This window comes from Charadrius vociferus, unplaced genomic scaffold (genome assembly GCF_000708025.1).
Source record: "Charadrius vociferus isolate BGI_N301 unplaced genomic scaffold, ASM70802v2 scaffold97, whole genome shotgun sequence".
Classification (NCBI taxonomy): Eukaryota; Metazoa; Chordata; class Aves; order Charadriiformes; family Charadriidae; genus Charadrius; species Charadrius vociferus.
The window spans coordinates 2,004,174-2,028,349 of NW_009649316.1; the positions used below are offsets into that span (position 1 = coordinate 2,004,174).

Sequence of the window (24,176 nt, forward strand, 5' to 3'; positions counted from 1 at the left end):
TGAATACGCTCGAAGGACGAAGGTCCCAATAGTATGTAGTCATGTCTCAGAGTAGCTTCACATTTTTGCTAGACACAGATGGGTGTGAGAGCCCTCACAGGGAAAGGGGCTCTGTGTTTCTTTGAAGGTGTTGACTTGTGGGCGCTCAGTCAGCCACAAGCATGAGACAGTGAACTGGGAAACGTGGGGCCACTCACAGCAAAATGCATGAAGAGCTAAGAGTTGTTGAAAGCCAAGCCATCTGCATATCAGGTCAAGGACCTGCTCTCAAGCAGTCCCAAAAAGTTATTTATTTGTCTGGCCTAGAGAATAGAGCAGTTTTACAAGTCCATCACCTGGAGAGGACAGCTCTTCTTGGTACTCTTTGTGGCAGCAGTAAGACCGTTATCAAAACTACTACTTCTCAGGGACAAAACTCCCATCAATGTCAAAGGGAACAAACGTGGAAGTGTGCTCCCATTCCTTCTTACTGTAACTATTTTCCAATTTAGGGAAGAAAACTTACCTATGTATTTCAGTGTTTCTAACTGCTCTGTCAAGAGGAACAAGCACAAGTAGCTCTGAGGTTATAACACCTCCTTCTCACTACTGACATTTAGGTCATCAGCTGTTTCATACAATCTCACTGCTGGCAAAACAAGGAGAGCCAGGATGCTGATCACACGGGCAGAGTCCAGGTGCTGGCCAGGAAACACTTAAGTCCTGGTCCTTTGCTTTTAGATACATCATTTAAAGTTATGATACCCTCTCTTCTAGGGCACTTGGCAAAGCCCCTGCCATGACTCGACCAACGCTGGTGCTCCAGTCACTCACGGGCTTCTATCACAGCATCTCTCTGTTGTGCATCAGAACCAAGTTTTACCAGAAAAACATAAATGGAAAAGATGGTGGCCACCATTTCTGGCAAAAGCATTGCTGCTTCTACTTCTACCCTCTTTCTCCGCCATATCCCTTAGATGAGGGCATTTCTGCTATGGGATTTTAGGAGAGTGCACATCACTCTGGGGTTGCATAAAGAACTGCTATCAGTAGCCTGCCACAACGCAATTAAATCCATGATTGAAACAAACAATAAATAAAGAGAAAGACATACAGGTTTTAAATATAGGTTTCCATTAAAAGCATTACAAAGACAACTTCTCTCATTTTGAAGACAAAGAAAAAAATCCACTTCTACTAAAAAAAGAAAAAAAAAGAAAAAAATTTTAAAAATCACCCCTTTGCAAGTAACTTTAATGAGGAAAGGTGCAGGGAAGGGAGGGAGAGAGGACTTGGAGAACTAGCAAGTGTTCAAAAGGGCAGATGCCCTCCATCTCGGTCATTTTGCAATGGCACCTTCTTCTCACACAGTCAGGTCAGAGAGCCAGAGTCCTCACGTGGAGGATTTCACCACCTGCTCGTAAGGGGGAGGTGGTGTGTTGCAGTAGGAAGGTGGGGGTGGATAAACTGGGTTTCCTTGTGGGGAATTGGGCTGGACGTGGAAAGCCATAGCCATGGGATTCATCACAGGTCCACCTGGATCTGTGTAATACGGCACTCCAGGTTGTTGTGACCCTGAAAGAAAGAAAAGGAGAGAAAAGGCATCAACAACAGCAGTGGAATCAGGCAGCGGCTGTGCTCTGCACACTCAGACAAGTTTTCTTAAAGCATTCATCAGAGCAAAGACAAGGAACGACCCTTCTCCCCAATCCAGAGAAAACCCAGGCTTGCGGGACCACATTCGCTTCTTGGGATTTCACCAAAAAGGTTTAGGTTTTGCATGCAATGGAAATTATTTAGTGAAAGAAAGGGCATCACTGCCCCAGCTGAGTACCATCTGAAAGGGAAAACAGTGAGTCCTGCCCCGGACAGAAAATCTACCTGCAGAAAGGAGAGGCATGGGATCCCAGATGGAGAAAGGGGTTTCCACTGCAGCCCTGACTCGGGTGTCAAGTCTTACAAAAGGACTTCACAAGTTATTTTGTGGTGTACTGGATGCGCGTGTACGCCAGAACGCATCTCAAATACATGCTTTCCCTTCAAGGCAAGATACAGCTAAGGAGTAAACATGTTTGAAGCAAAAACCCAAGTTGAAGCCAATTATGGCTGGCTAACACAATGGGACAAGATTGCTTCGCACAGATTAAATTTAGGAAGTGATGTTGGAGCCCGCAGGGACAAGGAAAGGAAATACACGATCAAACGCAGAATTCCTTAGCTGTGACACACGAGGAGTAACAGAGACTGCTGCCATGAGGAACAACAAAGGTGGTGTGTTGCCTGCCTCAGATACCACAGTGGGGGGTAGAAGACGACTTAATGCAATTCCAGCAATTAAAGTCACAGACTGCCTATAGTGGAATATGTAAATTAGATTTCTGTTTTTTCTCTCTGTCTCTAAATAAGACTGGACTGAAAAAAAAAAATCATCACGGCTGAGCAACAGGTTTTCTTCTTTTGGTGCTAGCCTGTTTTTCCTATAATAACGCAGCTTCTCAGGGATTTTCCACTCAATCATTCCTTTCTGTGACACTAGGACTCAGTATTGCCACAGAAGGAATACAGGGTTCTTGAAGATTTAAGCATCCTTTAGTTCTTTGAGCATTCAGGAAGGAGCCACATACCAAACCCAAAAACGTGTCCTTACAATATTAAATCAGATGGGTCAAGCCATAAGGCACAGGGATGTGAACTGTCCCAGAGCCTGGGGTGTCTGCCTAGGGAGCTTTGTTTGGGGGCAAAGAGGGTGGAAAGCAGATTGGGAACACAGCTAGTTCCTTCTTAACACAGTAATTTTTAACATACCACCACAATACACTTTCCTTTTGCCTGTCTGAGTGAAGAGGACTGTTCCGCAGCCCCTCTTCCTTTGCTGCTGTGACAAGAAGCCCTTGTTCTGCTTCCATCTATAGCATCGGCACGTGGCCGACGGAGAGCCAGGCTGGGAACAGGAGCAGAGTCCTACCTCTCCGAAGTTTCTAATACCCCTGTCTGTAGCCTTTTTCTTAAGCATTTTTGTTTTAAAGTTAAATCCTGCCCAGCTCTGCACTTCTGCAGTTTCCATCCCCATGGGGAAACAGGAGAGGTTGAAGCAGCTCACTGCAGCTTGATCTTTAGGACAATAACTATTTTCATTAAAATTTCCGTGTATTATTACTGAACTGGGGGGGGAACAGGGGGAAGTGTGGACACCAATCTTTTGAGACATTTTTTCAGTTCATTAAACCCAGCAGAAAACAACATCTGAATATCAACTTCCGTGTGGGATAAGCTCAGTAAGTATTTGTTAAGCATCTACAAAGGGACCCGACTTTTTCTAGCACCAGAACTGACAGCCTGGGGCTATGTAGGTCAGACTTAAAGTGAAAGATGCCACCAGGTCTGCAAACTGCTGCTTGTAGGTGAGGTGTTCAATCCATTTTCCCAGTCAGGCCCACAGAAAAAGCACTCCCACTCTCAGGCTGCTGCTGGGATGGCAGAAGATGCTGCCGTTATCTCTACAGGGAAGGAAGGAGGTGGGAAAAGAGCCACATTTCAAGGGCTCCACCTCAACTGTGAGCTGGCTGCCACTACCAAATCTGGAAAGCTAGAGGAAAATGAGAACCTGGCTGACTACTAATTCCTGTTGCTTTTGCTATTGAATATTCCTAGAATAGCAGAAAAAAAATAAAATGGTTGGGTCAGGTCAGAGCCCAAAGCTTTAAGAAACAGTAATAACAGTCCGGAAGCAGGTGGCATAAAGCAGGTCACCAAAGGGTTTGTGCTTATTTTATATCTGCCCACAATTTGCGTTCCATGAAAAGCTAAAACTGTGCTCTAAAATTAAATCCAGTATTTGCCAATCCAACCAAAGAAGCTCCCTGTTCACATAATCTTGAGGTTATTTTTCAGGCTTAAAAATATAGTTTAGTTAGTTTGGCTCCCTCCCAATAAATACTCTCTGTGGAAATATTTGTTTAGTCAAGCAGAAAAACAGATGCAGAATGGAAGCCCTAAAAACCCTCTTACAATTTTTTTTTCAAAAAGAGGGTGAATAAAATGTTAGTGTCTGTAACATCTTTTTGTCCATTTAGACCTGTGAGAGAGAGGGGAGGAACGCATGTCCATGGGTACACGCTTAAGGATGGAAGAAAGAGGATTTCCGAAGTCTGCACAAGGCGCGCGGATGTGCAATATCTGGCGTGACAGGGGAGAGAGCCTGAATGCCACATCTCTGCACAATGCTTGCAGTGACAGCTAGCTAGAAAGGGGTTTAGGACACTTCTCTAAGGAGGCTGTCTTGATGCAGCCACAATATTACAAAGATGTAATGGTTCAGAAGATGATTTTTGATAAAGAGGTTTGAGGCAGCAAATTTTCAGAGAGATCCCCCTTCACAATATAAAACATTCCGTTGTATTTCCACTTCCAAGCTAGCATGAAACAAATAAAAATCGCCAATTCCAAAAAAGTTGTCAGAAAAGGTAATTATCCTCTGGCTTCAGAGCTCTCTAACACAATGTGAAGCAAAATCACAGCCTGGGAGGAAAAGTGTCAGTGCCTGCATGCGTGTGTATGTGTGGTTTCGCCAGCACAAGTTAGCACTGGCTTATGCAATCTGGAGAGTGGTTAAAAATGTCTGTTTGGCCTTGCTGAGGCAAGCACCTGAGTGTACACTCAGGTATAATCTCAGCACTGGGGAAGGTCTTCCAGCAAGAGACAGCTGGATTCAAAATGCTCCCAATAAGGCACCAACATCTTCTGCTTACAGGTGACTCTTATTTTGCTGGATTCTCCCAACTAGGTCTATGTAACAGCCAGAGGGGAAGAAATAGGAAACTCAGGAAGCAGTATTGCCAGAGAAGCCATCACTAGGTAGATCCTCCTGATGCTCACAGCCATTGCTGACCAGCGAGCAATCAGACTGATGAGGGGAGAAGGACCACCGCTGCAGAAAAATTGTAACCCAGCACATGGAAGGCAAATCAAAAAGAGAAGACTTACAAGATAGCTAGACCGTGGAAGAAAAAGGTTAGGCTTTCCTTCACCTTTGCCCAATGTTATCAACTGTATTTAAAACTCTTCCTTTGTGTCCCTCTTCAATTTGGATACCTATCATTTTGTCTACACTGCAAAGTGAAAACTTGCTATCCTCCCTCCATGCGTGGACACACAGCTGTAAAGGTCTTAGGAACCACAACGGAAAGGAACTGAAAGTCCTGTCACCCTGGGTTTCAAAAACACTGCTGTGGCTGAATTACGTCATTTGGAAGGCAGAAGACTCCACTCATCGCAGGAGGTGGCTGCATGGTTTAGTGCAGTGCAATTCCTTGTCCAAATCCCAGTTTCCAAAAACCAACCAAACCAACAGCGCAAACCCACCCTTTTTAAATGCCTTGGCAAGTGTAAGAAACTAGTGAAACTTGTTTAATGAGCAGTCTCTGACCTGATGCAGTGTTGACCGGTTGTCTGGTATAAGACACATTAAAAGTAGGTTCTTCTACTAGTGGAGGAGGGTACATCCGCCTTCGGATAAAGAAACCAGCTCCGCAACAGAACAAAACTCCCATCATCAAAAGGAACCTAGGCAAAGAGAAGAGGGGAGTCAAAACCCACCCACATTCAGGCAGCTCTCAAACCCAGACTCTTCACTGACAGAACCAAAGTACCATCTAGTAATCATCAGCCTATGAGTTTTATCTGGGTTTCTTAAACAGATTGTCACTTGAGAGCAGGCCTATGTCATTTGAGATAGCCATATGGATGGCACTTATGGATATAAGACTGACTTCTTTAGCAATTTGTAATATTCGCTGATGTTTTCCTGCATGTAAAATACAAATCTGAAACTAAAATGCCCTTGAACATTTGGAAAGCCCAGGTTCATACCTGACCTTTTCCACCAGGATGCTGAAATGAAATTCCAGGTCTGTACAGTATTAAACTGCATCTCTTGGACACAAGCCTCGCTTTTACTGCATTGAGACTGGCCAGGAGGTTTGTGGGAGACTGGCTGTACAAAGAGGACTACTATTCCACAGTTGCCCTTAAAAGATTATTAGATGTTCTTAAATTACTCAACACTGTAATTTTGTCTCCCATGGGAAATATGGTAGCTGGCATTTAAGCTCAAGACAGAAGACTGAAGCATTCAGCACTGAATATGAGCTTTGCTTTGTGCTTCCTAGACAGGATATGCGTTCTCAAGAAAAAGCACATAATTTTGCTTCAGTTCTTCTCAGCTCCTTTTCTGACCTGACTAAACTGTCCTCATCATTCCCTTGCCCTGGTGCTGTGGAAACAGGCACATGCAGTAAGAGCACGTCAGAAGATTTTGTTCCTCAAATGGTGGCTTTCACTGGGTTTCCTTGATTTGTTATCATACATGCTATTGACTGATGCAAGCTCCTGTAAACCCAAGTGGTTCTTCTGCCATTAATTGCCACCTTACTTCAGGGCCCTTTACTGGAAGACAATGACAACTGTGCTCTTTTGGAAGGGACGGAAGTTGGCTGGAGGCCACTGAAGTTGGGACAGGGGCCAGAGGCAAGGCTGCATACCACGCTCATCTCCTCTGGAGCATTCCCCGGTGCCCAAGAACAGTGTGACACTGCATGGCAGCAAGAGGTATTTCATGGCAGTGAAAGGTATTTCATGCAAAGGGTCAAATTCTGTTCTCGTTTCTACAGTGGAAATGAGAGCAGAAGAAGGTCCTGTTTCCCTGAGCCAATATTAATACGTGCCCTTTTGGCAGCGTTCCTGCAAAGGATTTGTTCTGAACAGAAAAACAGAGATTTACGACGTCACCCCAGGGATTGAGATGCAGAGCTCTTCAGTTATATCAGTGAGGATTGTACACTGAAATCCCACAGTCAGCTTCAGGAAATCTCTGTATTACTGTATATATCAGGCTTCTGCTTTTCAGTGTTTATTTGTTTCAATTTTGAAGGCTTTTTTTTAAGCAGTCTTCAAATTCTACATAAAAATGCCTGAAATCAGGTTTTCTAGGGGAGCTTTTGCTGTCTCTCTACTTTAATGAGAAGGTTTTATTCAGGTGCTTTCTTAAATTCCTCTCCAAAAAGAATTTACCTTATTTTTTCATTATGCATATAACAGTGATTAGTTTAAGCTTTATCCAGATTACTGAGCTGCTGGTTTCACGAACTCCAATCTTTCTGCTTTCTTTTCCCTTGCTGTCATCTCCAGTGAAATCCTCAGTCATAAATGTACTTCTCTTCCTTTTTAATTGAAGCCTCGGTTCGGCTGGCAAGAATGTCTTAAACCCTGCCTAAACGCACAATCCTCCTTATACAGTCTTTCAAAACTGAGTGCCCAAGAGAACTGGACAAACACCGCTGCTTGGTAGCAGCTGGGGCAGGCATAAGGAATTCAGCAATTTTGGATAAAAGTGGAACTGCTGCCTGTACAGACCAGCAGGATGCAGAAGCAGGAAAAGTCAACCAGACACAAGTAACCTCCTTTTCCAGTGTTTTCTTACTACTTCGGGAGAATTTTATAAGCAAAAACCCTAAGTCCTTGCATTTATGCGTACACATAGACATTACTGAATAAAGCACCTACTTTACTTTAACATACTAGGGCTGGTAATACCCTGATTGGAGTCCTACAAACGAGACAAGAACAGGACAAACAAAACTGCCGAAGGCTCTGACCTACCAAAAATACCATAGTCGCTGGATAGAGAGAGCTCTTACACAGCATCTTGAACCACAGCAATCCTCATAGGAGCGACATCTGCAGAGAAATAGAGGAAAGGGTGTTAGTGGTTGTCACTCAGAGTAAAACAGCACCTCCGACCCTGATGCCCCTCACACCCCTGCCCAAGCCATGAGCTTGGGAGGTAAAGCCTCTTGGAAGTTTTCAAGGTCAGGTTGGACAGGGCTTTGAGCAACCTGATCTAATGAAAGATGTCCCTGCCGTGGCAGGGGGGGGCGGACTAGATGATCTTTGAATGTCCCTTCCAACCCAATCCATTCTGTGGGTCTGTGAATAAGAACAGACTACTCTTGGCCAGCTGAAGGCGTTAATCACATTACACATCTGTGGCACAGCTCTACCACTATTCAGGAACTTTTCGCATGTTATTGAAACTACCTTCCTACATACTTCTTTTAAAGCCACCTCAAAAAGCCTGAATGTAGTGTTTAATTCTACATAAAAGGACACGTTATAAAGAAAAGCAGTATTACTGTGTTTTCTTTCACAGTAAACAAACACTGCATAGCCCAAACATGAGGCATTTGGGGTTTTATTCACTGCATCAAACAAGAATTGCAAGGTCAAAACTGCCAGATCACTCATTCTTTGCAAATCAGCAGCTTCCAAAGAGAAACCACCAAGTGCACAGAAAACTTCAAGCATATGGTTATTTGCAAATTTAAACACATTTTTTGCTTCTCAGAAGTTGCACTGGACTGCAACTGCCAACAGCTCCCATTATTTAAGTAAGCTTTCCTCTAAAAATCCCCCACATTTCAAATTAATATTTTATACGGAATAGAACCATTTTAAAGGCATTATAGCACCAACCACTCTAAGCACAAGGTACAACTCCACTAAAAGCCAGCGCATACATTCAGCATCCTTTGAACAATTTCTGTGGTAACTGCCATTTCCCACACCAATGAAACACTGTATTCAGTAGCAAAAAGGACAAAGGTAACACAGAAACTATGGTACGTGACAAACTCGAACACATTCAGATTAGCACATCCACATACCAAAAGAAAAGAGGAAGTTAACACAACTGGACCAATCTTTTTAATGGTATTCACATCTGTATGCTCAATACACAGATTTAAGCATCTGGTTTTGGAAAATTTGCCCAACTGCATGACTGTGCTCCCATATTTGTAGGCAAAGCTAAAAAAAAAATAAATCAATGGGATAACTGTACAGACAATTACACATTTACACGCACAGTTAACAAGCCTTCACTCACAAAATACATCAAGTCACATAGGCATCAGCCTCTAATTGGGGCCAGAGGAGGATGCTCTATGGGTACATAATCAGTTGTTTTGCAAGTGAAAACAGTTACACACTCTTCTGATGACAAATAGGCAGGATTTATTTAAGCAAGCTGGAGGATCTGACATGATCAGCGTGGCAAGGTCCATTAATATACTCAGGCACCCAGTCTGAGACTCGAGCAGAGTAAGCTGCTTATGCCAAAAGAGAAAACGTTCACTTTGCCATCCCTGAACCTGAAAGCGACCCAATCTCCAACCTTTCTTCTTTAAAGCTTACCAGGACGCTAACAACTGCTCATACTCAAAGCTATCAGATATTACAAAACTAATAACAAGACTTAGCAAGTCAGCATTAACTTCAATCCAATCAGGACCAAGACATTAAGCGTTCCTCCATGCTCCCCAAGTGGATCAACCCAACAGGAGCTTTCAAGACATATGTTAAACGTATAGACAGGATCAGGCCTCTTGCAAAATGGGGTGGTAGCCGCTGCCTTCTGTAGAAACACTGGTCATGGTACCCTTTTTTGTTTTTTAACACACTTGTGGGTGCGGCACCTCATCCATGTTGATGGGCACTTGCTCCTTCTGCTGGTGCTGCACAGCAAGGACTTTTTAAGGTTTGTCAGGACAGAAAAGCAGAGCTAGAGCCTGGAAACAGAACCCACAAATCTAGAAGGAATGAGATGGAGGCGGCAAATGAACGTCGATCTTTTCCTTTGCGAGCAACCTGTGCTAGCAAACATAAAAGGCTTGCCACCCATTTCTGCTGCTCCATGTTTTAAAAGGAAGAGCCACACTCACATCCATGAAAGAAAAGGAATGAGTTCCCAGCATCACCGGGGCACTGCACTCGTGTAGCCTTTCTTGAGGCAAGTAAGGCCAAATTATAGAAGGATTTTAGGGACGTAAGCAGTCTTTATCTCTGCCTCCACACATTGGTTCTGTCAGCTCAGACACCTACAACTGACCACAAGGAGGACGGGGAGTGGATGCACCAGGCTGGCCTCTGGCCCCAAAGCCATTTCGCAGATCAAGCCTCAAGAGCTGAACTTGGATTAAAAGTTAAACTAAACCAGAGAGCCCAGGGAGGCTGCACGTACACCTCCCTCGTGCCCACCCTTGCCTCGCTTATTTTGCATCCGTTTTCCCCACAGCCAGAGGAGATGGGAAAAGGTTATTTTAAAATATCTAATTATGGTTGTTCAAACCACCAAAATTAAAACAGCATCTGTACAGTGAGCATAGTACCTGAATTCACTTTTTATTTTTAATCTCCAGATTGTCTAGGCTACAAGTCTGCATCATTTTTTAAGCCTCAGTGGCTTAGCTTTTATTCCTGCAAAAGAGGACTAAAGTACCAGCTGGACCACAGAAAGGCTCAACTGCTGAATGTTTATGAAGCTCCTGAGACCACTGAATGGCAAACAAACGGGCCATCAAAGAGAAGTTTTGTCTCCTACACGGATGATAGCACTGTCAAATGCCTGAAAACAATGCTGCAAAGGCTGGAGTCATCTCTCACTGCAGCTGTGGGTAGAGAAGCTCCGTTTTACAACAGCCAGTAAGCTTTCCGAGGCAACGCATCCAAGGCAAAGCATTGCACTAGCTGTGTGGATCTGTGAAGCTAAATCAGTACCGTGACTTGGAGGGAAACCCCTTTGAGATCTGACACTCGTAACCCTTTCACTTTTTACCCATAAAACCAAAGGGGCACTTGATTTTGCATGCCTGCAAGCAGAGACACAGATACCCATATGTAGAAGTCTGAAATCGAAGATGATACCATGATAACAACCTGCTGTTTGTATTCCCCAGCAGCACCAGAAAAGACTAGAAGAACAAACGTCCCATTTGCTGATACTGCTGTCAGGGTGCCACGGAACCTCTGCTGATCTCTTGTTCTTGATTCAATGCACTACGAAACAACAAGAGAACTTCTGCCAAGACCGATCCCAATTACAAGAAAATGAACTTACTTACAAAAGCCATATTTATTAGCAGGCAAAAGGCAACAATATAATCAGCTTATTAATGGAGTAACATACAAGCTTAAATATAGTCAGTCTTTAATATACTATTTCTTACTGCCTGACAGCAAATCTCAACAGAATTAAGACCCTGGTTCAGAAAAAAAACACCAATTAAGCACACATATATTTATTAAATTGATATGCATATCCTTTAAATTACTCTTGTGCTTTAGCTCTGCTTAGCAGCGAAGGACAGGTTGTGCCCAATGCCAGCTGAAGAAGAATAAGCCTTACTATTGATCTGAACTGGATTGAGCCCATCTCCTACAGAAGACATTTCTAAAGCTAATTTCCCTCTTTCACACATTGACAATGATCCCAAGAACTGCATCTCCCTAGGGCAATGCTTGTTTCAGAGATCAAAATTTAAACCACTACATAGGATAAGACGTGATCCAGTAGTTACTTTGCGAATCTGTAACTTCACCAAGCATAGGGTCTCTCTTTTGAAAACTGTCTGCAACGCGATTTATGATTTAGAAGTTACATCTTTTCATTCATAATTCAGTATACTGAAATGAATGCAACTGCACGTCCAACAACTTGTACTGCTAACACACCACGGAACTGCTGTGTCAGAGATCAGTTACACTGTGTGTCAGATCACAGCGACAAGCTTTTTGTACGGGTTCACACTTAAATCATGACGCTGAACTTCTGTCCTTAATGGACAAGCAAGCCACAAAGTTTCACGTAAGTGTGTATGGTATGACCCAAACCCCACAAACAAACCCCATACTTGCATGTGTACTGTGGATAACAACTGTTCAATGAAAGGATCCAGAAGCTCTTTTTGATTTATACCTGCATCTACACAGCTGAACAAGCCCCTTCCTAGCAGAGCTGCCACAGGAAAGAACTGCATCTAAAAATAATTCCCTGATTGGCACTTGCTGAAAATTGGAGAAATTAAAGAGGTAAAGCAAGGATTACAGTCTTCAGCAGACTGTATAGCCACACTGGTCTGACAATATTCCCTGTCCTCACCCAACACAGGTATTGCCCATCAACACCATCCTTTTGAAACGCAGGCTGTAGTGTTCTTAGGTTTTCCCTCTAGACTATTTGCATACATGCCAAAATCTCATTTAACATTTAAGATGTTTGATTAGCAATGTTTTTTGGAGGAGTAAAACAAAACCTAAATTGTTAATCCACATGTAGCGGCAGAAACTCTACTGCAGACAGAGGGACAGAGGATGGAAGGGTGAAAGAAAACCACCACCCCCACCCCCCCCAACAACCAGATACAGTAAACTGCATGATTTCTAAGCACTGTTCTGTAGACAAGCATGACTTTAATTAAAAAAAAAAAAAAGCTGCACGCCAGTGAGAGGTTAAACGATCACTGCATGTATGTAATGTCTATGAAGGAAAGTGGGATTCACTGGAATACAAGAAGCACTGGCCGTTTTTTAAACTGGGTGTAAGAAAAGGAAGCCAGGAATCTCAGTAAAGGAGGGTATAGCAACAGACCAACACTAAAAACAGAAGAGAAAGATTTGGGAGGAACGGCTAGTGGCAACAGATGAAGCTAAGGAAGTCCCAGGTGTGGTCCTAATACTTGCACATGCAAAAGACCAGAAGGAGAACCACAAGTGCTCACAAGAACTGGAAGGGATGGGCCACTGAAGACTGGGTCACTTCCAGGCAGAATCAATGCTGAGCCCTCAAAGCCAGAAGGCTCAGGTCTGCTACCACTGAACAGATGAAGGCAGACAGCTGAAGTGTGCATATGTATTTAGTTGTTCTAGGACAAAAAAAATAATATTTTTTTTATTAAAGAAAAATAAAAAATATTTCATCTGCTTGGAACTCAGCTGCCAGGATACAGTGATGCTGAACAGAGAAAAGTCAAATGAGTCTTGAAACAAAGAAAAACAAAGCAGGCAACCACCACAAAGTGACTAGCAGAAACAATTCTGGTGAAGCTCAGCGTCTTGGCTGTGCTATGAATGAGGAATAGTGCCACTGAGTTCAACAGGACTACACTGCCACAAGACTCAGAATTAGACCTCAAGGATGAGGAATGAGGAAGAAGATCAATAGAAGGTGTACCAAGTAACTGAGGGAGTTATTTTTCTACCAAGTTTATTTCACCACTGATTAATTCACTTCAGACGATTCTGTACGTGGATTTCCATCTGTCAATAAAAAAAGCAGTTTTCAAAGCAAAGCCATTGCCTGTACTACTATGTAAGGCAAAGACAAATACCACCAGACAAGCGGAGGAGCTTAAAGCTACAACCTTGGTGGAGAGGTTATTCTAAGGAAGGCAGTTTGCTACAGCAGCCCACTGAATGTGGAAATCTAATCACAGAGTACAACTCTGCACCTGGGAGTCCCACCTAACTAATTGTTTCTGAGTCCCAAGGTGGTTTAATCTCTTTCCAGAAAGACACTGCTAGACAAAGGCTAAATCCCTCCACTGGCATTCACTTAAGTGGCTTGAGGAGCAGTAACACACCAAAGTCTTTGGCCGATGGAGCAGAGCAATAGGCAACATCTACCTTCCAGACTTGGTCTTAGAGTTCATTGTGCCTCCTTGGCACATCTGCATGCACAGACTAATTTTCAGCAGGGACACAACTCCACCAGTTATCTGCAGTCACGATTCTCAACACCAAAAAGCATTTCTCTTCTCTTCTTATACATAACAAAGGTGATCCCTCATAGCATGCAAGAACAGTGCCTTATAGAATGTAGGTCTGATTTTGGCAAATATATAACATATATATAACAAATATAACTGCTTCATAGATGAACACAGTCATGACCTCAGTGGAACATCTGTACTTGAAGTAAAACACTGCCGCTGGTACCCAGGAGAGCACTAGAGATACAGTTACCCAGGTACTTGATAAATCACTCAGCCCTTAACTACATAAGAAAACGTAAGGCAAAAAGGAAGGAAGGGGCTGTCAGGTCATTTTTTCCACAGAGTAGAAACAACAGCAACAGAAACAATATTTGCTCAGATTAGATTCCTGTCTGCTTTGACACAACTAGAATCTCTTACAATGAGACAAGATACTTGGCTCCTATCCTTCTCTCAGACAGGAAAAATAAGAGCAAGCAACAGCTGAAAAGGGGATTTTCTTAATTATTCTTTAGTAAAGAGCCTATAAACATCGTCCCTGTGCAAGAACTTTGCAGAATATGGTAATTCCCCCCCCCTGCCGATGGGACAAGAAGTATTTGCCCAGCCATCCATATCAAACTGACCCTTCTACAAACCTTCTGCTACCCAACGGCTTCCCACAACCTCAGCCCTCTGGGATCCCAAGAGGAAAACCATCCTACAGAGGAACTCTCCTTATTGCCTGTAAAGGCAGCAAGTCTCATCACATAGCTTTCTGGTCAGCACATATTCATCTAGAAATTTTCTCTGCTCCTCCTGTGGCAGAATGTAGTAAGAATTGATGTGGCTTGAGCTTTGTCCAGTGGCAGTATACGGTACCTTAATAGCAATTTTTTTTCAACATAGGCTGCAGGTCTTTCCTTCTCAGAACGAAGTAGAGAAACAGCATAGCTTAAGGATCTGGCAAAAGTAAACCACAGATAATCTGTATGATGAGTTTTAGTGTTCTGGAGGTGGAATTGTAAATTTCTCACACCAACAGGAATGAGGACTTCTAGTTAATCATCACGCCCCTTATTAAACACACAATTAGCTCTTCGTATCTCAAGCTGCTCCCAGTGGGCGAGCAGTCCTACTGCATCTAATCGCTGCTTTGGGAGATTATAAGCAAACTGCTGGCAGGGGGCGATGGGTGTCCATGAATTTGCTATCTGCCCAAATTTAACACACTAATGCATAGCAAATCTTTTTTCTTTGTTAAGCCAGTACAGGATCATACACAGAGAAGGACATGGGTACTAATGGCCAACAGTTAGATGCCACCAAGTCTTTCAAAATTTTTATTTTTTCCTATCCAGAATGGGTTAGAAGCTTCCAGATGACTTTGGGGTCAAGTGCTCCCTGATGCTGTTGACTGGAGCTCAAACCAGGTACAAGCCTACCTGTCCCACTGAGAAGCCACCAGAAGAAACTGATTCTCAGCCTCACACTAGGGTTCTTGTCCAGGATACAGAGGTGTTAGTGCTCTGATGAATATTTCAAGTCAAACAGCTCCAACAGGAAAAACTCATGACCAGCCACAACTGTGGTTATTGCATCCTCTGGAAATTAGAGGGGGTGGGACTGGGTTCCCTGCTCCACCTCAGCCAGAACGGAGTCTGGTTTCAAAGGAGTGCTCCACTGGAAGACCGAGACTGCCTCCCTCCCTTTCCTCCTTCCTTCCCTTTCTCAGAATAGGCTGCCTACACCTGGTCAGCCTCCAACTCCGAAATCGTTCAGAGCTTCAAATCTCCAATTAGGTCAGCCACCCTGCTTAATTGCCTGCGACGGCTGAGATATTAAATCCCTCTCCCCTTCTCAAGACTTACTCCCAGCAAGTTGAGTTGGTTGTTAATTTGGTAACCTAATTCTCCCCACGTTGTGAACTGGACAACTGATCCATCCAAGCAAATTCAAGTGCTTGGGAAGGCATCTAGTGGCTGGGTGACTACAGCAACCAGGACTACAACCTCAACAGACCCATCAACATCTATGGAATCTAGTCCCTTAGTTGAAGCAAGGAATATACAACCGTAAGGGCACAGACTGTCGAAGCTAGTTTTGATGTTTTGTACCCCTATTATTTAAGGCCACAGAGGACTGCGCAATGGCGGTGGGGTTTTGTTGCCTTTATATACAGTCGGTCTGATTATTACTGCTGTCTTCCTTCACAATACAAACTGTGCACTCACGTTCTTGCGTTGAACTACATATGCAACCAGGTCCTTCCTGTGGCAGCTCACTGCTAAATTGGTGGCTCTGGCCTGAATCCATGTCTCTGTTTCTGTACGGTGGCAGCTATTCAAGGTGCCTGGAAGCGTGCAAGACTCTTACGCTGCCTCCCCTCTACCTCCTCCATGCTGGCTCCAAATCAAATGGAAGAATAAATCAACAGCTAGATTAGTGCCCTAAGCACACACCTGCTGACACTTCATGCGGCTGTAATTGCAACGGGAAAGCTAAGTGAATCATCAGGAAAGCCAACTTAATTAAAAGCAGTAAACATAACAGGATGTGGAGCACAGAAAGTAGCTCCCATCATGCAGTGTGTCCCGTGTCTAGACTAGGGGTTTTTCCCAGCCTCTTGTACACACATTGATGGAAGAAGAGTGCTCTCTAAGCTATCCGAATAACAGTGAGACAAAAATCGTTTTTTTATTGTTTTCATCTGGAACATTTTGCAGGTTCTTGGTAGTGCACAAAATTATTATTGCAGACTGACCACCAAGTGCATAAGGGCTTATATTCAAAACCCAGATGAATACAACTGCATGATAAATACAGTAAAATTTAATCTGCAAAGGAAGAGAAGTGTGTGGAAATGCACAAGAAATTTATTTCAAAAGCCGTGAAAAAACACAAACAGAATACAATCAGCATTCTCCTCCAAAACACAAAAAAGAATTGACTGTTCCCATGTAGGGCAGGAATGTCTTAAACATGAAGAATATAGCAAACGTGGAGGTTTTTTTAGGTTTACATTAATGTTCTCATACTAATTCTAAATGAAAATTAAACAGATGTAATCAATATAAAATAAATGTATACATGTGCAGATGTCTGTAGTAAACTACTTTCTATGGCAGAAACATAATAACCTAAAAATACAGCACTTCCATCTGCACATGCTTTTAACGTTAATTCAGGTCCTGCTTCAGATAACAAGAATTAGAAGAGGTTACAAGATGGCACTCCCCTATATTTATTCTGTTCTTTGCATATTTGCCAGCAGCAATGGTAAAATTTTCTTCCAGAGAAATTTTCCATGTTTCTGAAGGTCTTTCACCTCGTCGCACAACAATGACCAGTCAAAACATACTTATATAGGGAACCCACGGCTGAGCTCCAACGCAAAAAGTCAGTATTCAAGAGGTTGAAGCAGGTAGAGGCTACGAAGGAGTTTAGAAATCACCACATACACAAGTAGGTATGGTATTAGGAAAGCCAAACATCACCTACATACTTGCAAGGGAAATCAAGTGCAGCAAGAAGAGCTTCTACCACTACACTAGCAGTGGATGGTATTTGTGGACAAGCTGGAGAGCAGCAGATGTCATTTACCTCAACTTTAGCAAGGCTTTTCACATTGTCTTCCACAATATTCTTGCAGCCACATTTGAACATTACGGTCTGGACAGGCAGACAGATAGATGGGTAAAAAAAAAAACCACTCTGGTTGGATGGTGGGGCTCAGAGGGCAGTGGCCAATAGGTCACACTCTCCCTAGAGAGTATGAAGCAATTGCTAGTAGTACCACAGAGGTCTCGACCTGTCCTGTTGACAAGTGTATTGCTGGAAATGGTGATAAGAGTACTCTCACCAAGTTCGGAGATGGCACCAACTGGGGATCGGTCAATGAGCTCAAGGGCAGGGCTGCCACTCAAAGATCTAGACTGGTTGGAGGAATAGCCTGATGGGAACCTCATGAAATTGAACAAACACAAATGAAAAAAGTCTTGCCTGTCGGAAGGATGAACGTCTTGCTGGCTGTGGAGCAACTCTGCTAAAAAGGCCCCAGGGGTCATGGTAGACGGCAAGCTGAACATGAGCTAGCAGTGCACCACAACAGCAATAAAGGCCAATGGCATCCTGGAGTCTGTCAACAGAAGTGTAGCCAGTGGATCAAGGGACGTAACTACCACCTTTCACTGAGCACTTGTTGGACCACATCTAAAATACCACATTTGGTTTGGGCATCCCCAGCAGAAAGAATGAAATTGATAAACTGGAGTGAGCTCAGCACAGGGCCACCAAGATAGTCAGGGGCTGGGGAACTTGCCCTATGAGGACAGGTGGAGAGACTTGGGTTTGTTCAGCCTAGGGAAGAAATAGTTTCAGAGGGACCCACAAGCAGCCTGCCAGTACCCAGGAAATGGTTACTAAGAAGATGGAGCCAGGATCTTCCCGGTGGTGCAGGGTAGGAAGACAACAGAAAATAGACGTAAACTGAAACAAAAAGAGGTTCTGACTTGGTATATGGAAAAACTTATTCACCATGAGGATGGCGAGGTAGCAGAGCATGTGGCCAGGAGAGGTTGTGCCATCTTCTTCCTTGGAGTTTTCGCAAGACCTAAGCCTTGAGCAACCTGGTCTGACCTCACAGGTGACCCTGCTATGAGCAGGAGGTTGGACTGGAGGTCTCCTGAGAACCCTTCCCACCTTAATTATTCTCTGATTCTCCAATACTCTTTTCCTGTACTCTCTTTCTCACTATTTCTCTTAGAATATCACATTATTTTAAAATTCAGTACACAATAATCAAACAGAATGAGCTGAAATAATGTTAACTCAATACTGGATAACACCAAAACTCTTTTCTCCCTCTAAATCAGCCAAACCCCTCCCTGTGGGCAACTACTTCACTGACCCAGTGACATCAGCCATGGTATTTCTATTGCTGTGGACACGTGCTTACCACTCATACTCAAAAACATTTGTGGTACTTTATAAACATGCCTGGGAGCCGGGAAAGGAGAGGATTAGAAACATGCAGGTTTTAGCATCTGGAATTTATCATGATTAAAAGCTCCGATGTGATGGTAGCCAACAACAGGAGAAAAAATAAACAGAAAAAACCTACGGGATTGGTCCGTCACACTAGGGAACGCACTTCACCCTGCAACGAGGGGGCATTCACAATCAGTGTAATCAAACTATTCCTCATAAGCAAAATGTAAGGCAACCTTCCCTCTACTATTCATTCCCAATTCAGAAGTGGAAAAAACAACTGGTGTATCTTAAGTGCTGCTGGCATCTGTATACAGAGGAGGTGGTTTTGCAATCTAATGCATTCACTTTGTCATGATTTACATTACTGCCAAGTAAGAGAAATATCTTGACCGTCTCTTCCGCCAACCATCAGCACTTCAGGTACATCTAAAATAAGACTAAGCTGGCTTATTTAAGTGAGAGTAGAGGATCAGGGTCAAGTCTGTTGAGACAGCTTTAATTCTGAACTCCTTTCTGTGCATCTGCACAAGGAGATGTGTGATATAATTCTTTAAGCGAAGTCGGGGATAATTTGGCTCCCTGCTTTTCAAAAGTATAAGAATTAGACTCCAATGACTAATTCCTTTCTCCACTTTCTATTTGTTTACTTATTTTCCCAGGCCACATAAATAAATGTTTTGCTGAAGCAGCAGAAAAGTATCTAACTGACAATATCTTGTGACTGAGGCAACTAGGACACAGAGAAATGGTTGGTTTGGTTAGTGATGTAAGTTAAGAGCAGCTTTGGAAGTTCTCTGTATCAACAGTAGAAGGCCTATGTATGTGTCTCAAATTCCTGGGAAGCTTTCCAGGATGACTTCTGGTCTGAAATAAGCAGTATCTTAAGTTAACAGATTCTCACAGCAGAGGTAGAAAAGTTTGGAAAGTGATCGATTCCTCGGTCTAGCCTTAAGAAATGGACTTTTATTTGGAAGAAGCAAGCTTGAAATACACTAAAGCTTACTGCTGATCTATGAAGCCTCAAACAATTCTGTCCACTGGAAAAATAATTTTAAAACGTACTAATACCATTAACTACTTGGACAGAGAGATCTATCATTAGTTCTGTAAGAGACCTCCAACCTTTGCCCTAGCTGTTAACACAGAAAGCATAACCAACAAGTTTTAAGAAAGCTTTGAGCAACATCTCTAACAGCTTTTTCTTTTTAAAATAATTACACTGGAAGACAGATTGAATCAAAAACTAAAAAAAAAAACCCTCAAGCTCCAAAAGAAGAACAGTCATATCACTGCAAGTTTTACCCCCCAATCTACCATGAATTTCCAGTACACTTATTTTGGCGCACTGATTTCTTATCCCATGTTCCTCTTGCTTAGCAGACACCATCTTATCTGTCTTTGGACGGCTGAAATAGAGCCTTTACAGGACAGATTAACTCAGCTTTCTTGCCTTTAAACTTCTGATAAAAGCAAACAACCATTTTATGTGATAGTCCACCTTAGACTTCTGTTACCCTGCACAACCAGAAGAGAAGCAGGCACCTTTGAGGACATGCCTACCCAGAATATAAAGCATATGGACATGCCAGTCCAGGGATGCCTTGGTCCAAGCATGCCACACTAGATTTGTGAATAGACACAGTGCACTGTATTTCTGATCTGACAAGCCAACCTTTTCATTATAATGCAAAATGTCTCCAAGAGAGACGCGACATACGGTCAGCATGGGACTGAAATCCCAGGGAAATCACTAAAAAGGATTGCATTGCTGGGTTTCATAAGTCTCCAAAGATAAGTTTCAAGACCAAAGGACAGACTACATATGTTAACAGGGTAGAAAAAGCTTCTGTCAGAAGGCCAGTGATAGAAAGGAATGGAAGCTATTGCAAACTCATTTGACTAAATATATCTGCTTCTTATGGGCTGTTGCTCCAGAAATTGTATGATAAAATAAAATCCGTTTCACTACAGCGCATCCCAGATCTACATTTGCATAGAGGAGACACTCTCAGGATGAAGTTACATATTATGCCTTTAGATGATTTAACATCTAACCATATGCTAAGGGAGAAGATCCTATTCATGCCTCCTCCCCCACAATATGCAGAATACTCCCTTCCTCCCATTTCACCCGTGTTCGCCAAAAACCTTACCAAGCTAATTCAACACTGACTCCAATGTGCTAAAATGAACAATTTTCTGTGGGATTAGCAAATTGAATTAACTCAGTGAAGGGTCAAACAAGTGCTGAAGCAATAGGACTTCACCTTAAGATATTGAGATTGGTGGTGTGCCTCTCTTCCACCATAGAGGTGTGATAAGAAAACGCATGTAGGAAGCGGCTGGGGATCCTAGACAACAGAAACTGAAACTGCAGAAGTAACAAAAGTAGGAAACCCCAGGCACTGTAGACATCGATGACCTTCCTATAGTTTTGATGCATGCCCCCTTTAAGCCTACTAGGCTCCAATGCACTCAAATACGCTCTCTCCCCTGCCTTCCATATTTCTTCACTTGTCTCACGTCATCTGTCCTCGGAGCTTTACCATCCCCAAATCCTTATTATCTTTCCTTAGCATTTCTTCTCCCCACTTAAACTCATGATCGCAATAACAACAACAGCATGAACCAGACACTCATCACCGTTGCAATAATCACTGACCACACACACCCCACCCCTTTCCCCTTCCTCTTTCCATTTCCTTACACTGTCCAGGAGACTGGCAATCACAGCACATTTACGCAATGACTTGGATAACAGGGTGCTGCAGTAAGTACCACAAAACACACAACTACTACTACCACCAGTCTTCTGACTGACCTGACATAGTCAGTATACAACAGTTTTCCCTTCACATTAAAAGATCTCCCAAACCAGCCAACAACCCACCAACACCATCGACCCTCTTCCTTTCAATGAAGTGCAATTCCCATTAACCTCTTTGACAGACTGGAAAATAAACACACTGCTTTTCTACAAGATAATCCATTTCAGCACACAAAGATGATGATAAACTAGCCACCAAAAGGAAACAAGTTAGAAAGCAACCTTGCATGCATCAGATCTACTGCAGATAGTGAGCCTCCCCTTTGTACCCCTTGCTTTCACAGGGCTCAGTATGTATTTACCTGTGGCACAAAGTGTCCGAGCTAACACCCAATATCCAAGCAGCTACCCCCTTGCGTTTCCAAAGGAGACAAACACTGGCTGCAAAAGCACGTGGGCAGAAACGTAAGCAGAACACCAAGGTGATGATGAACAACGCACTCCTGAATGTCAAGGTACAGTGGGATTTTCATGATTTCATAACATCCCAGCTTCTTTCCCACATTGCAGCAAAACAAAATAAAATGGAGGTGGAACCAAAGTCCTCTTGTTATTAGCATGCAAAGAAAATGAACGTATTTAAATTCACCCATCTGTTCTGGCCAACCATTTATGAGTAATTCTCAACATTTCAGTCACCTGAAAAAAGGACAGTGAGTTCTAGGCACAAACACTTCCTAAGCAGCTAATATTCAAGATCAGATAATTAAACCATACAGTGTTTCATTCTTTCAGTGGGCTTTGTTTCTCGCCCAGCTTCCTGGCTGCTTTTTGTCTCTAGCATTTCTCTCCCATTTCTGGCAGATGAAGTGGAGGTGGAAAAGAAAAGGGAGGAAAGTTCTTGGGTAGCATAAGGATTACAGTAATTTCCAATCCTTCATGACAGCAGAGCTTGCTTGGGGAACTGATGACCTAATGCTGCTACCTACTCCTCCACCCCACTTTTTTTTTTTCCCCCCCCAAACTTATGTTTACATGTGTTTACAATTATAAAGTTATACAACCCAGGGACAAAGTTTAGTACATTTATCTCCTTTCTGCCCCCAAATCCACAGGGAAAATACCTCTCACCCACACATTTCCTCCGCCTTTTTCTTGTTGCTGTGGGCAATTTAAAACAGAAAACTGCAACTCAGAGAGATCCTCAATCATGCACCTACAGGTCATTGACATTTGGTGCACACACAAGCCTGATGTGAATGTAGATGCCACTCATCAAAAGGACAGTTATGCCACGGATAACAAATTATCCCAACTCCCTAAATTAAACAACAGCATTAGCACAGGGACAAACTTACTTTCAAAGCATTCTTGGTATTCTGCCTGACTACCTGCCCTTGTTCAAAACAAAGGGAGAACTGTCCTCACATGGCTCTACTTATGTTTCTTTCCAGTGTTCTGAAATAAGAGCTGTTTAAGATCTTGCATTTTGTTTTCAAAAAGAAAGGTCGCCTGGATTGGATGGCGAAACAAGTCTGTATACTTTTTTTTAATAAGGAGAAAGGGAAAGAAATAGGACATGGGGAAGCAGGGAAAGAAAATCTTCATTTTTAAATTAGAAAAAGTCTCAGAGAAGTTATGGAAGAAGTATAGTTAGTGAAAGAACAAAACTCTAAGAGCCTACAGAATCTAATTCTCTCTTGAGTGCTAGAAAACACAAAAAGGAAAGTGATGACTACTTACATATAATATGTAGGATATAATCCTTCAAAGTACCAGCAATGCTTTTTGGCCTCTGTACACTACAAAAGAACGAACAATATGGTATTAATATTTACATAGGACAATGTACAATTATAAACACAAGCATAAAGTATTTATAAATACTGTGCCTTTGAGCAATTAGAAAAGGTTTATATTCCCAAAGATTTCTCAGTCTCAGTACACACAGCAACTGGGAAGTCAGTTCATGTGAATGGCAGTGTGCCCTGTGAGGGTTCAGATCCCTCACGCAGGGCTTTGTCTGCGGGGGCCCCATAGCTTCCCACGATTCACCAACAAAGTCAGTATATTCGACACAGGCACAGGATCCAACTGCACATGTTCCCTGGCAGAACTGCTGTTTTAAAAGACCACAGAGAACTTAAGTGACTACAACCACGATGGGCTCTTAAGAGACCTCCAAGGCATAACCGGTTTGATGACATTATGCGTACGACTACACAGCAAATTCAATAATTGCAGGGAATTATTCATCTTTCTGGAAGTCTCTGGTGTGCGGAGCCAGTCTCGGAAAGGAGCAGAACAGAGAACCCATCCGTCCCATCTTTTCTTCCTACAGCTTGGAAATATCTCAAGTGTTCATTAAAGTAGCGGGGAAAGGAAACTGCTTTCTGCAGCCCAAGGGTATTGTTCTCTTTTGCAGATTGCCAGCGTATCCTTGTTAAAGGATGGTGACAGGCCGTTTCTCAGCATGTGTGTGCAGGCAACATGGGAAGCGCACATCGTTACAGGCACTGCCAGAGTACAGGCAGCCGCTCGGAACAATAGTGGCGCTTAAAAAAGAAAACCAGATGTCAAGCCCAAACTCCATATACAACGCACAAAATATTTCTGCGTATCCCGCTGACGTCGCTAGCATAAAATGCCATCTTCGCTGCAGACATGGCTCCAGGAGCTCCACTGGCAAGCTACATTATCCGATCGCACACAGCCAGGGCGTTGTGGGACACCCTCCAGGGACACCCTCCACAGAGCGGTGAGGAATATCTTGTTGGAGTTTTAGCAACAATTCCCTCTGCTGCTCACACCTGACACCCGATGCCGGAGAGCTCTCGGCTTGGATCATCCTTCAT

The 24,176-nt window shown here is 43.1% G+C and overlaps 1 protein-coding gene across 1 annotated transcript; it reads right to left on the reverse strand.

Moving 5' to 3' along the window:
* Window positions 1–1,090: 1,090 nt before the first annotated feature.
* On the reverse strand, window positions 1,091–24,176 carry VOPP1 (vesicular, overexpressed in cancer, prosurvival protein 1). Its single transcript, XM_009889434.1, has 5 exons — window positions 24,132–24,176; window positions 23,065–23,123; window positions 7,645–7,713; window positions 5,405–5,541; window positions 1,091–1,554 (listed from the first exon to the last, which is right to left on the reverse strand). The coding sequence occupies exons 1-5, from the start codon at window positions 24,174–24,176 to the stop codon at window positions 1,373–1,375; spliced, it is 492 nt and encodes a 163-aa protein (XP_009887736.1). The 3' UTR covers window positions 1,091–1,372.